Below are 14,303 nucleotides of genomic sequence, written 5' to 3' on the forward strand. Positions count from 1 at the left end.
TCAGGGAGTGGAGAAACAAGTGGAGCAGAAAAACGTAATACTGGGGAAACAGACTTACATCAATGACCACTGACTGCATGTGACCAACCCACACTTGTAGTTTTTTTGCCCCTGCCACTTTCAGCGACCTCTGAGGGGGTGGAGGAACTGGGTTCACTGGAGCTTGGAGGATTTGTAGGTGGATACACCCAGGCACAAAAGCTGAGAGACAGACAGCACTCATAAGATTGACAAACATAATAGAACATTGAAGTAAAAGAAACAGAACAGAAGCTAGGGATGGGACATTGTTGCATAGAGAGACATGGAGGGGACAAAGAAAGTGGCAAGGAGCTTGAACGATGTGTGACTTAGAGAAGGAAATGGGTCCTCAGATCAAGCCCTTTGCCCAACAAAGTAGGAATATGACCTTCCCTGGCGTCTCGAAGGTTTATAAGCCACGTGCGTACAGTGCTGGCACACGGTCAGTACTCGGCACAGGGCAGCAAGTGTTACGTTCTAGAGTAGTTCACAGCGCTGTGCAACCACTGCCTCTACCTAGTTCCAGAACATTTTGTCACCCCAAAAGGAAACCCTGTACCCATTAAGCAATCCCTCCTCTGGCCCTGGCAACCCCTCACCTACTGTCTCTATGGATTAGACTATTCTGGATGTTTTCATAGAAACAGAATCACACACTATGTGACTCTTTGTGTCTGGCTTCTTCCCCTTAGCATCACATTTTCAAGGTTCATCCATGTTGTAGCGTGTGTCACGCTTCATTCCTTTTTGTAGCTGAACCACAGCCCATTGTATTGGAGCCCCAGGTGATTCTGATGTTCAATACAGTTCTGAGAACCACTAGTGTAATCACCTGCTTTTGCCCACCTTCCTCACTGGACCATATATGCCACGATGCCACACTCTTCACCACGTACGTACACCATTCAGCACCACGCCCAGCACACGGGGCTGTGCAGTGAGTACTTAAGGGCTTTCTACCTCCAGACCTTGCTCCCGCCCGAGCACTTGCTGTTTCATTCATCTCATACGTAGGCGTGGAGCTGGAATTTAGACTCAAATCTGACTCTGCCAAGGATATGTCCTAAGAATGTCGACCTTGTGCAAGCAGCTTCATGCTTGGACCCCCACCTTCCTCCAGCCCAGCCCTCACAGGGGTGATCCAGGGGGTTACCCGAGTCTCCTCAGAGAGTCCTTCTCGTGCTTCAGTCCCTCGCAGAGCACTGCGACCCCGCTGTCACCCACGGCGTTGGCGGCAAGGTCCAAGCTCTTCAGGTGTTTGCCTCTCGTGATCACACAGGACAGATCGGTGCAGCAAGCGGCGGTGAGCTGGCACCCCACCAACCTGCAAGACACAGGGGAGTGCACGTCTGTGTCGTCTCAGGAAAGTGCCATGGTGGGATAATGCTCAGGACCATTAACGGGGATCCCCCTCAGTCCTTCCTGACAAGGGACATTTCTGTCCCTTCCTGTGAGTGTCTTAGACTGTGTGGTGTCTGTTGGGTCAGGAGAGGGGTGGTGGTGGGGGGTGGGGGAAATGTTGGGGGTGATTGATGGTATCTTTGGAAAAAGAAATGAGCACACCAGAGTTTGTTTCCCACCTGGAGTTTGCTTCAAGATCTCCGTGACAGGGGAGGAAGAGAGGAATGAAGCGTGAACGAGTAGAAGTTGGTAGAGCCCCTGGCAAAGTGGCAGAGCCCTGACGGGGAGAGAGAAGGCAACAGAAGTTACGGAAACACAGATGGGGTGTGGGGTCTGAAAGGGGGGAGAGTCTCGTGCTTCTATTTCTAGGTTGAGTGGGGTGGAAATGGCCTCCACAATAATGGCTGGATGGTTTATCTGAGTAGAAGTGACTGAGACAGTCTCAGAGTCCCACATCCCCATGCTCTTAGTGTTCTACGAGCAGAATGACACCCTTGGGGCTGAGAGGCATGAGGGGCTCCGTTGTGAGGGTTCACACCTGGAGACCCTGGGGATGACCTAGCCTTTGATGCTAGCTTGGATAAATGATGACACTCTACCTGGGAAGAGAAGCACAAGACTCCCCCCGTATCTGACCCCAGACCCTACCTGTGTTTCAGTAACTTCTATTACCTTCTCTCTCCCTCTCAGGGCTCTGCCAATTTCTACTCATGCACACTGCATTTCTCTCGTCCTACCTCATCATGGAGATCTTGAAGCAAACTCCAGGTGGAAGACAAACTCTGGTGTGCTCATTTCTTTTTCCAAAGATCTCCACATCCAACATTTTCCCCACCTTCTGCTCTCATCCCTTTCCTGAGGGACCAGATAATCTCATATTTAAATGCAACCCCAAAGAAAGGACATCTCTAACTGACTAAGATTGTTTCTATACTTTGCGGAAGTAGGGCTGGAAATGCCAGGTTAATTAAAACAAATGGGGGAATCAGTACTTGGGGGCACTCAGAAATTTGTGAATTGTGATCTATATTCCACTTCTTTATTATTGGGAAGGGAGCCATCTCAAAATGGCCCCCTGTTTTGGTCCATTAAGCCTACCTTCGTCATTGATAAAAATACTACCAAATGCACAAAGAGTGACAAGGCACTCGTGACTAAAACGCTGGACACATGCCAAGTGTCCAGCTGGAGATATTTGATGTCACAAAACACCATTACATGGAATACCATCCATGTTTCATTTATTATAATCTGCATATCCTCAGAGATGGAATGTGATATCGAAGCCAAGGTTTTGGTTCTTAGGGAGTTCTAGTTCTCCGCTAGATATGATTGGTGGTGGCGTGACTACAGGAGATTAGACACAAATTATTTAGAGTCCTGTGCCTGCCGCCTGGTAAGAATGACCTGACTGCTGGGTACTGCAATTCCTTCTTTGTAAAACATTAAATGCACATATACGTCTAGGGGAGAACCCCAGGAGACACCCAAACTACAAACAGTGATGACTGTGAAGCTAAAGACGTATCCGTGATCATTGAGATCTTTCAGCTTTTCTACGGTCTGCGTAAGGATGGAACACTCCTATCAAACAGACACATTCCAAAGAGGGGTGAAGAAATTTGAGCCCCAGAGGGAAAGAGGTTGAGAGAGAGACAAGAGCTCCCCCATTCCACGCGCAGATGAGCGGCTGGAGGTTAACTGCAGGCAAGACACCTCCTCTGACAACCAGCAGGTTTAGGTACCAAGGGTAACTCGGAACTCACGGTTCCCGAGTGTTTTCTCTGCCCTTCCCAGGACTGTGGCAACGTCAACCCGTCAGCTCACCTAGAGCGTCCCCTGGCACATCGCCACCCACGGGCCCTGGGACTAGCTTTTGGTTCCCCTCTATTGGCCCTCCAGGCCCTGCAGGCCCCGATGCGGAAGCCTCATCCCCAGCCCCCGCGGGGAACTCACTCCAGGTCCTGCAGCTGGCACCGCGGCTTCAGCATGACCTTGCACAGAAGGCTCACGCCCTCGTTCTGCAGCGGGTTCCAGTTCAGGCTCAGGTGCGTCAGGTGTGCGTTGCCCGTCAGCGCTGTCGCAAGGAAATCGCAGCTGGTGACGGTCAGGCCGCACTGTTGTAGACTGTGGGGCACACAGGGGAAGGAGAGAGTTACGCTAGCTCCCCAGTGTGACCCTGGGCCAACTGCTCGACTTCTCCCGGCCCAGCTGCTCCTGTGCAGGGAAGGGTAGCAGGTGTGTTTAAGGCGCTGTGGGCTTGGACGGTGGGCCCATCGCAAAGCGCCTGGCGCAGTGACTGGCGTGATGCTCGGGCCGGATGCTCATCAAGGTCCTCAGATCTTTTTTTTTTTTCCATACTCAATGTAGTTCCTATGGCTGCTATAACAAATGACTACAAACTCAGTTGCTTACAACACGTATTTGTTATTTTACAGTTCTGGAGGTCAGAGGTCAGTCAAGGTGTCACAGGGGTGCCTTCCTCCTGGGGGCTGGAGGGAGCTGTTTCCTGCCTTCTCCAGCCTCTAGAGGCACCTCAGCCCTGACACCTGGCCCCCAGCCAGCAGGGGCCTCACCCTAAGCTCCATCGTCATGTCCTCTGCCGCTTTCCTTTTCCCTAGAAGCGCCCAGTGACTGCACTGGGGCCACCCAGAAAATCCACCAGGGTAATTTCCCCACCTCAGGATGCTTAACCACATCCACAAAGTCCCTTTTGCCATATAAGATCATAGTTACAGATTCCAGGGATTAGGACATGGACATGTTTTGGGGGTGGGTCACTATTCTACCTATAATAACTCAGCATCTCCCTGCTCTCCCTTCACTGGGGGACCTTGGAGCTCATCGTTAGGCCACCACATACATTCAGGTTATGGTCTTTAATGGCATTTCTGGCTACACGTGTAGCATTAACACAAGTACTTTTTTGCTCATATGAAGTTATCGTAGACTAACTGGTCAATAAAGCAAAGTGACCCCAAGGCAGAGTTAGTGGATGTAGATCTGGCCCTCTGCATCTGCAGATTCAACCAACTTTGCATCAAAAATATTTTTAACCCCCCCCCCCAAATATGACAATAAAGAATAATACAAGTAAAAACACAGTATAACCATTGACATAGCATTGACATGGCATTAGGTATTAGCAGCAATCTAGAGATTATTTAAAGTACCCGGGAGGATTGCGTAGGTCATGTGCAAACATTTCATACGAGGGACTTGAGCATCCGTGGAGGGAGTCTGGTATCGGTGGGAGGTCCTGGAATCAACCCCTCACAGATAAAGAGGGAAAGATTTTTGAACAGGAAAAAAATCCCTCATTCTCACAAACCAAAGATTTATGATAAAAGAGTGATTTGGCAGAATAAAGAGGCAGTTTTTAAAGCAGCTACGCAGGCACCTAGTTTTACAATAGCGAGAGGACGTGGTTCACGTCGGTCTGTGTGTGGGGTTGGTGCTCCTTGGAGTCACGCAACAGTCTCTGTGGCTGTGGCTTTGGTCTGGGCCACCGTTGTCACCTGAAAGTCTCATTATCCCTCCCACACCAGGATTTAAACTATGTAGAAATAGGAACCGTATCAGTCTTTCACCTCCGTATCACTAGCAGCTAAGTGTTTGCCCATTCGCAGGTACATAGTAAATGCATCCGATCCTCATTGGTCACGGACTCTGTATTTGGGATTTTTCCTACTTGCTAAAATTTATTGGTAACCCCCCCAAAATCATCACCGGCGGCACTCCCGGTCCTTCTGAGATGCCCGAGTGCAGAGCAGGCAGAGTGACCAGTCTCACACACTCCAGTTGAGGTTGAACTTGTTTCGGCTCACACACTGTAAACAAGTGTCCTTTCTGAGGGGTATTTAGTGCTGCATTTGTTGATTTTTTTTTGTGCTTTATGGTAATTTTGCTGTTTAAAATGGCCCCCAAGCATAGTGCCAAAGTGCTGTCTGGTTGTGATATCCCTTGCACACGTGTTAGATAAGCTCTGTTCAGGCACGAGCTACAGTGCTGCTGGTTGGAGCTCAACAATATATATTAAATAAGGTGCCACTGAACAGAAACATGCAAAACAAGGTGAAGTATTTGATCAGTCGATGACGACATGGCCAGAGGCTCACAGAAAGCTAAGCCCACATTGCCCCAGGGCAATGGCTCAGTGTTGGCTAATTCAGTGTTTGGGGTGACTTTACACAACATGATACCCTCAAATTACAAGAATTGGTTGTTTGAATGACAACTTCCCACTGTAAGAAAACAAATACAGGTTGGGCGTGGTGGTTCACACCTGTAAGCCTAGCACTCTGCGAGTAGGATCGTTTGAGACCAGCCTGAGCAAGAGTGAGACCCCATCTCAACCAAAAATAAAAAAATTTGGCCGGGCGCGGTGGCTCACGCCTGTAATCCTAGCACTCTGGGAGGCCGAGGCGGGTGGATTGCTCGAGGTCAGGAGTTCGAGACCAGCCTCAGCAAGAGTGAGACTGAGTCTCTACTAAAAAATAGAAATTATCTGGCCAACTAAAAATATATATAGAAAAAAATTAGCCGGGCATGGTGGCGCATGCTTGTAGCCCCAGCTACTCGGGAGGCTGAGGCAGGAGGATCGCTTAAGCCCAGGAGTTTGAAGTCGCTGTGAGCTAGGCTGACGCCACGGCACTCACTCTAGCCTGGGCAACAGAGCGAGACTCTGTCTCAAAAATAAATAAATAAATAAATAAATAAATAAATAAATAAATAAATAAATAAATAAAATTAGCCAGGCGTGGTGACACAGCCCTGTAATCCCAGCTACTCAGGAGGTTGAGGCAGGAGGATCACTTAAGCCTAGAAGTTGGAAGTTGCAGTGAGCTATGATGATGCCATGACAGTCTACCTGAGGCAACAGAATGAAACTTTGTTTCAAAAAAAGAAAAAAAGGAAAACCAAAAATAAAAAACAAACAAGGAAACATAAAGACAGAGGTGGAATTTTCCAAGGTAGGGTGAGATCTGGGAGATGATTACCAGGACAGGGTCCAGCACATACCAAGTCCTTCCAAGACAATTTCCACTCTCCTCACTGCTTTGTGCTTTGAGCACAGACCATGCTATTTGTTAGAAAGTGATGAAGCTGCCCCCAGTGAAGCAAGCGCAACTCACATCAGCCTCTGCAGACTGCAGCTGGGCAGGCTTATGGACTGGCACAGCGGGTACAAGCCCTCGTTCCCCAGATGGTTGTACGACAGGCACAGGTGTGTCAGGCTCCGGTTGCTGTCCAGGGCTGAGGCCAGGGCATGGCAGCCCACAGCTGTGAGGCTGCACCTCTCCAACCTGCAGGAAGAGAGCCCCGAGGGGAATGAGGAAATGAGGGGAGTCTCACCTCTCCCTTCTCTGCAAGGAGGGGAAGAAACATCACCCGTGTTGACCCGTCCTTGCAGATGAATGGTGAGGTCACATCATGTCTGCCTTTAACTTGCAAACTCAACTCCAGTGCTTCAGCCCCCAAATACCCTAAATTGTATCCTGGGTGATGACGTCTGCCAGTCACAGCGGGGAAATGGGTGGGCGATGTGCACCTGCTCTCTGCTATTTCTAGTACCCACATGGCCTACGATGGAAGACTTTGCCAAAATGAGTGATTTTCCTATTTAAAAGTATGACATTTAACACATCATGACCCTTAGACATAAGCTAGACATAAGCTCCATCTGTTTTGTCAAAGCTTGAGCAGCTTTTTACATAGCTTTGAAATGATTCCAAACACTTACATAGTTTGCTACACGAGTGACGTTTTGCTGCGACAAGAACTTGGAGTGATCTCTCCCCTGTGACCCCTCCTGCTGCGAGAACGTGACCAGACCTCAGCGGATCCCACACGTGAGTTACTGACCTCGACTGCCAGACTTCAAAATACATATAAACCCGAGAGTTTGACAAACTCAGAGAGCCCGGCCGTGGCAGGCTACACTGTCAGCCGCTTCTCCGAGGAGGACAACCCAGGCTGTGACGGGGCCACGCCCTGTTTCCGTTTGACTCAGAAGCCTCGTGGCCAACACCAGAGTCGTACTCCCCTGTCCAGGGACCTCACAAGTCGTCACAGTGATCACTATGTCCATCGAGCCAGTTTCTCCGAGAACCGCTCATATCCATTGTGAAATTTAATTAGACTTGACTTTCCACAGAGTATGCTTGCATCCGAATTGAGCAACTTGACTTTAATAATTTTTGAACTCACTCACCATGTGGCTAATATACCTCATCTATCGAGTATACTCCTGGGAGGTTTTGTTCTTGTTCTTCTCCCTTTAAGCATTGTGAGCCTAAGGGAAAAAAATTCTTTGTATGGCAATCAACTGACTTGTGGAATCATACTTGGATCATCTCCCTCTTTTAGGCATACAAAACAGAGCTATGGTGCTTGAAAATAAGTTGAGTGGTGCCTCTGTCATAGGGTTGGGGCAAAGTTAAATGAATCAGCTCTGGTGAGGGACTTAGGACAACATGTTGCAAATAGCTCATGCTTAGGAACACCAGCAGTGAATTTTTCTGACGAAGAAAGACACACTGGCTGGGTCAGACGGATGGAGAGAACAGTATATTCACTTCTAGTGAGATTCCCACTGCCACCCCCGCTCTTTAAAGGGTAATTTGTGCTATAGGTTGAGCACGCCTTGTCTGAAATGCTTGGGACCAGAAGCATTTTAGATTTCAGGACTTTTTTTTTTTTTTTTTGGTTTTGTAATATCTGTATTATATTTACCGGTTGAGCATCCCTCGTCTGAAAATCCAAAGTGCTCCAGTGAGCATTTCCATTGAGCGTCATGTCAGTGCTCAAAAAGTTTCACTTTTTGGAGCATTTCAGATTTTCGGATGAGGGATGCTCAACCTGTCCTTGTTTTTCAACTTTTGCTGTGACTTTAGAACTAATGTGACATGCCCCTGCCACAGCATGCTCCGGAGTACAGGAGAGCAGCTTTGCCCGGACCGGGGGACGTCAGGGAGGAAGTTCCCAGGTGACAGCTCAGTCCCTTGGGTATCACACCGCAGCTCACCTTTTAGCTCTGCCCTTCTCTCCCTGTGGGACCTTAGACAACAGACTTCCTTCCTCTGGACTGGGTTTTCCTCATCTGTAAATGAGATGAGCACAGGCACACCTGGCAGGTTGCTTCTGACATCGGAGTTAATGGGATTAGAGCACTCAGCCGAGCCCGGGGGCTCAAAGATGCTAAATAACAAGCTGTGACTCTGGGATTTCAGCACTGGCTTCAAGAAATTAAGGAAGAGAGACTAAAAACATATAGATACGGGGTCCAAACAGGCGAGAATAGAAAAAGGATGGAAGACAGAAACAGCACGAAAATGTATTCATTAATGACCCAAGTAGGGTATGGAATGGTCTAGCCCAGTTTATGGAGCTGACTTTGGGTACTTTTGACAGTTTGTTATGCAGCTTTGAGAGGATTTCAAACACTTACGTAGTTTGTGATGTGAATGACACATGTTTTGTTGTGATAAGAACATGGAGTGAACTCCCCCTTCCCTGAAAGAATGTCATGTCGTACATGGGAGTTATTGACCCCAACCACTGGGCTCCAAAATACCTATATACCTGAGTTTGACAGACACGGTGCTTCCAACAGAACGTCTTGCGGTGATGGAATGTTCTAGATCTATGCTGTCCAATATGGCAGCCACTAGCCACAAGGCTATTGGGTACTTGGTGTGTGGCTAAGGTAATGAAGTAAGTTTTAATTTCATGCATTTCCTGACCTTTATATCTAAACAGCCACATGTGGCTGGTGGCTCCAGTATTAAACACGGAAGTGTTGACCACATTCAACCAGATGTGAACTGGAACCCCATGGGCTAAAGAGCACTCAGGGTTACGAGGGCTGTCCGGAAAGTACCCAGCCATGTACCCATTGTCCTTACATTAGCAATGGCTGGATACTTTCCAGACAGCCCTCATATTTTTTTTTTGGACCATGAGGTATTCTTAAAAAAAATGTTTGCATTACTAGGAAATACATAAAAAGCCAGAAAACTCACCAAAAATAATCCAAATTCCAAGGTACACTTAAAGAAAAACCCAATCTGTTGGAACAAAGAGATGTCTGCCTTCTTCAGAACACTTTAGTTAATCCAACAACTCTGGTATTGGGCCAAGATCAAAGATGGCCCAGAGCTGTGCCGTCCAGAGTGGCAGCCGCCAGCCTCACGTGGCTACCGAACACTTGACGTGGGTCTAGCGTGATCAAGAAACTGAACTTGATGTTTAAATTTTGACAGCCACACATGATGAGTGGCCACCACATCGGATGGCACAGCTCCACCGAACCAGCCACCGCTTCCAATCCTGCCGCACCACCGATAATGTTCTCACTGTGCTCGAGTGACTCACTCTAGAACTGTCCCCGTGTCTATCCACAGGGTCAGCAGCAGCACCTGCTCCACAGCTGTCTTGAGCGCTCAGTGAGGCAGGCGTGGCTGTACTTGGCTCAGCTCAACAAGCGTTTCATAAATGGTTGCTGTAGCTGTTACTTCTTCTTCCCTGTCTCCCTCCGTGGGGTAAGTTATCAGTAAGAAAGTGATATCCTTTCCAATTGTCAGGTGCCACAGATGCAGAACTTCCGCCCTCTCTTGTTTCCACATGCAAACACTTCCGCTAGAATACCATGCCCGGGGTTGTCCCCGCGGCGGCTCCCTCTTCTCCACAGGAGGAGGTGGGAGTTTTCCGATCGGGGTTCTGGGTGATGCTCTGCTCAGACCCTCCTTTGTGGGCCAGTCTGTGCCCAGAAGACCAGAACGCACGTGCGCTGGTCAGGACTTTGCCAGGCAGAACTTGACTTTGCCATCAAGCTCTCCGAGTAACCGGGCGGGTAAGCCTGTCCGATCGCGGGGTCGAGCACTCACTAACCCATGTGGCCACACACGCCGGCCTCATGCTCCAAGACAGCTTTATCTTGGAAGGTCACTGTTTGATTTCCATTTGGCTGCCTCCTGCTCCCAGCTTTTACACTCATTTAGAGTTCAGTAGCAAGGACAGATGTGTGTTATTGGGTCTTTCTTCCTCCCAGCACTGGGGCACTCCCACGAGGCCCCGACTCCCATGCCCACCCTGGGCACATGCACCTGCCAACTCCCCTCCCTCACGACTCGGGGGGGCCTCAGTTAAGACAATCCTGGTGACAGGAAGTGGGACTCACGTCAGCTTCTGCAGCGTGCACTGTGGGGCCTTCAAGGCCTCGAAGAGAGGCTTCATACCCTCCTCCATCACCTTATTCCCTGCCAGGCTGAGGTATTTTAGGCTGGTGGACCGTGTGGTAAGGACTTGGGAGATCATCAGGTAACCAGCTCTGCTTAGTCCGCAGTGATCCAACCTGCAGAGACAGGCAGTGTGAAACACATCCCTGCTCCCGCCCAGAGCAACCCGCTTCCCCTCACTCTGTGCACGCCAGCTGCCCCCGCCGTCCTCCCGGTCCTCGGATGCCGCTGGCTGCTGCCTCAGGGTCTGAGCAGTTGCTGTTCCTCTGTCGGCAACATCCCTTCCCCTCCCCCGCGTCTTCATGTGGTTCATTTCCACAGTCAGGTTTCTCAACTGTCACCTTTTTGGAGTAAGCTGGACCTACTGCCTTAAACTGTGCCCACCCTGCCTCACTCCACTCCTCCCTATTCAACATCACTACATCCATAGCAGCAAGCACCAGCTAACGCTCCATTAATATTTACACTTGTTTACTGCCCGTCTTCCCGCCTAGAACACGCCATGTCTGCGAGGGGAGAGGCCCGGCTGGCCTTGTTCCTGCTGCACCTTTAGCAGCCGCGGTAGTGCTGCTACACGGCAACCACTCAAGCATTTGCTGCCAGGCACAACCTCATGAAGGGACTGGCAGTATTTGCAAGAGCTGAGTGTGGATCTAACTCACGAGCCAGCAATTCTACCCTGAAGTCTTAATCTTCTATTAAGCAAGTGGCTTAACATCTTTGTAACTCAACTTGCCACCTGGAAAATGGGGCTAATGATGCTACCGACCTTAGTGGTGCTTGTGAGGACTGGAACATTAGAAAACCCACCAAGCACTTAGGGCAACGCCTCGGTGGGGTAGAGGCTGACGGTGCAAGCCTGTTTTTGCTTCTTCTGGGACACAGAGCTGGACTACGTTTTCCAGCCTGCCTTGCAGTGGGCACGGTCACATAACCGAGTGCTAGCTAAGAGAATGTGACGGGAATTTGAGTGGGTGATTTGAACTACCTCCAGGCCAGGCTCATAAAACCTCTCTGCTCTTGTGAGCTGAACCTCTAACACACAAGCGGGATTTGGAAGCTGTGTTAATGCTAGAACCCCTGCTAGCCTAGGTGTAGGACCACCCCCCAGTCCCACCAGTCTCAAACCATCTTCTTACATCGGCAAGAAATACTTCTCTTGTTTCATAACCATTATATATCATCAGCTGTGTTTGTTACAGGACCCAACTAATAATATGCTAGCACGTGGAAAACAATATCATTTGCTGTGTTGAATTTCAGACGGAACTTTGAGTTCTCCAAACATACATGCTTATGGTGTGTGTGTGCACAGACAAGATTTTGTTTTGTTTTTATCTCCCTGTGCAGCCTATGAGCATGCAAGAGCAGGAATCTTGACTCATTGGCTAGCACATCCCTGGAAGCTATTAGAGTGCTATAAACATTATAGATCTCTGTACTTGTTGAATGAAAGAAAATGCCAACTCCCCAGTGTGATATTCAGTTGAAACCCTCCACCATGTGGCCCAATCTATCTTTCAAAGTCATCTCCCATTTGGAGGGTTAGCCAATCATTCCATCCCTCCATCCAATAAATATTTGCCAGCATAATATGGTCCAAGTGTTGGGAACAGAGCAGTTCTAGGTTCTGGGAACATAACAGTGAAGGAAATAGACCGATACATCTGCCCTCATGAATTATCAGAAGTTAAACACACACTTCCGGGACACTGGCAGTCACCTCCCACCAGGTGACCCTGCACTTACTCCCATTTGTGGCCCCAAATAGCCTCTCTCTCTCTCTCTTCTGACAACGTGTGTCTTATTTATTCTTTGAATCCAACTTCCAGTTACCCTATTTGTGAAGCAGGGAGAGAGTGGGAGAGAGGGAGAGGGAGGCAGCTGCTCCTGTTTGTTCAGAGAAGATGTAAAACCCACATGATGTTGGGCAAACATATGTGTTTCCCTCCTTCAAGGCCACCTAAGCTTTGGCCCACTTCCTCGAGTTACATTTTTGGAAGTGCAGTTCCCCAGTTACCAGGCAAAAGCATACACGGCACAAATAGTTGACGTGTCAGCTAACGAAGCTCAAGGTAGGGGTCCCTGCTTGTCTCAGATTACCATAAACATTGAGTAGTAGTATCTTTAGACCAGGCTAATCTAATTGACCAAGCACATGCCCAGGGTTTGCAAACTGCAGTAAGAGCTCCAAACTAGAAACAACCAACCAAAATCTCCCTGGATAGGCAAATAGTTAGACTAACTGTGGTGCATCCATACTCTGGAATAGCTCTCAGCAACAGAAAGGAACAAATCGACACACGTAACAGCTCGGACGGATCCCAAGGGCTGATTGAACAAAGCCAGTCTTAAGCAGTGACGCACTGTATTGATTCTATTTTTATAGCATTGTCAAAATGACAAAATCACAGAGATGAAAAACATGAGTGGTGGCTGGGGATTAGAAACGGTGTGACTACAAAGATAGCATGAGGGTGACGTCACAGTATCTTGGTGATACTGTGCACATTACACGAGTCCACACGTGAGATAAAATGACACAGAATGAAGTACAGGCATTGTACCAGCATCGATGGCCTGGTTTTTATATTGTGTGGTAGTTATGCAAGATGGGACCATTGGGAGAAACTGGCTAGAGGGTACATATGACCTCTCTGCAATATTTTAATTTTTACGAACTGTTGCAAGTTATTTATGGTGATAAAATATTTGTAACAAAATTTACTATTTTAACTATTTTTAAGTATACAGTCCAGTGGCATTGAACTCATTGTGCAGCTATCACCATCATCTACCACCAGAACTTTTCCACCTTTCCAATTCTAGTACTTTTACAACTTTCTGTAATTATTTCAAAATAAAAAGTAAAAACAAGCAAAGAAACAAAAGGCATAAACCCTACCCAAGACTCACCTCAAAGACTCCAGGAAACAATTCAGGTGTTTTAATGCTTCACATGCTGTTTTTACATCTTCATCCTTCAGGTGGGTGTTTCCCAAGTTGAGGTATTTTATGTGATGGTTGCTGATAAGAACATGCCAGAGATGTTGGAGACCAGATAAAATCTGTGTATCTTTGAATCTGTGGAAGATGTAAAAAATTGAGGAGATGACTTACATGCTGGTGACATTTAGTTGCACCCTCATTTTTCCTTCTCATCCTTTTCTCATTCTAACTTTCAAGTTTCTCATTATTTGTATTGAATTTTAAAGCAACTGAGAATAGAGTATTAGACAACACTAACAATCTCTGCCTTTGTCGAGCTTAATCTAGTGGGAGACACATTCAATAAGGAGTCGAACAAAAGAATTATGCTTAAGCATGAGATACAGAGTCCATTGAGAATGGGACAGGGCCAGGTGCGGTGGCTCATGCCTGTAATCCTAGCACTCTGGGAGGCGGAGGCGGGCGGATCGTTTGACCTCAGGAGTTTGAGACCAGCCTGAGCAAGAGCAAGACTTCATCTCTACTAAATATAGAAAGAAATTAGCTGGACAACTAAAAATATATAGAAAAAATTAGCCAGGCATGGTGGTGCATGCCTGTAGTCCCAGCTACTCGGGAGGCTGAGGCAGTAGGATCGCTTGAGCCCAGGAGTTTGAGGTTGCTGTGAGCTAGGCTGACGCTATGGCACTCTAG

The 14,303-nt window shown here is 48.1% G+C and overlaps 1 protein-coding gene across 1 annotated transcript in view; it reads right to left on the reverse strand.

Annotated features, from left to right (window-relative positions):
• The window catches only part of NLRP5 (NLR family pyrin domain containing 5), a 50,651-nt gene that overhangs the window by 6,314 nt on the left and 30,034 nt on the right, over positions 1–14,303 (reverse strand). Inside the window, exons 9-13 of the mRNA XM_045531809.1 lie at positions 13,578–13,745; positions 10,604–10,777; positions 6,558–6,728; positions 3,379–3,549; positions 1,175–1,345 (exon numbers count right to left, since the gene is read on the reverse strand). Of these exons, the coding sequence (XP_045387765.1) occupies positions 1,175–1,345; positions 3,379–3,549; positions 6,558–6,728; positions 10,604–10,777; positions 13,578–13,745 (855 nt within the window). The remainder of the gene's footprint in view (positions 1–1,174; positions 1,346–3,378; positions 3,550–6,557; positions 6,729–10,603; positions 10,778–13,577; positions 13,746–14,303) is intronic.

This window comes from Lemur catta, chromosome 19, assembly GCF_020740605.2.
Source record: "Lemur catta isolate mLemCat1 chromosome 19, mLemCat1.pri, whole genome shotgun sequence".
Classification (NCBI taxonomy): Eukaryota; Metazoa; Chordata; class Mammalia; order Primates; family Lemuridae; genus Lemur; species Lemur catta.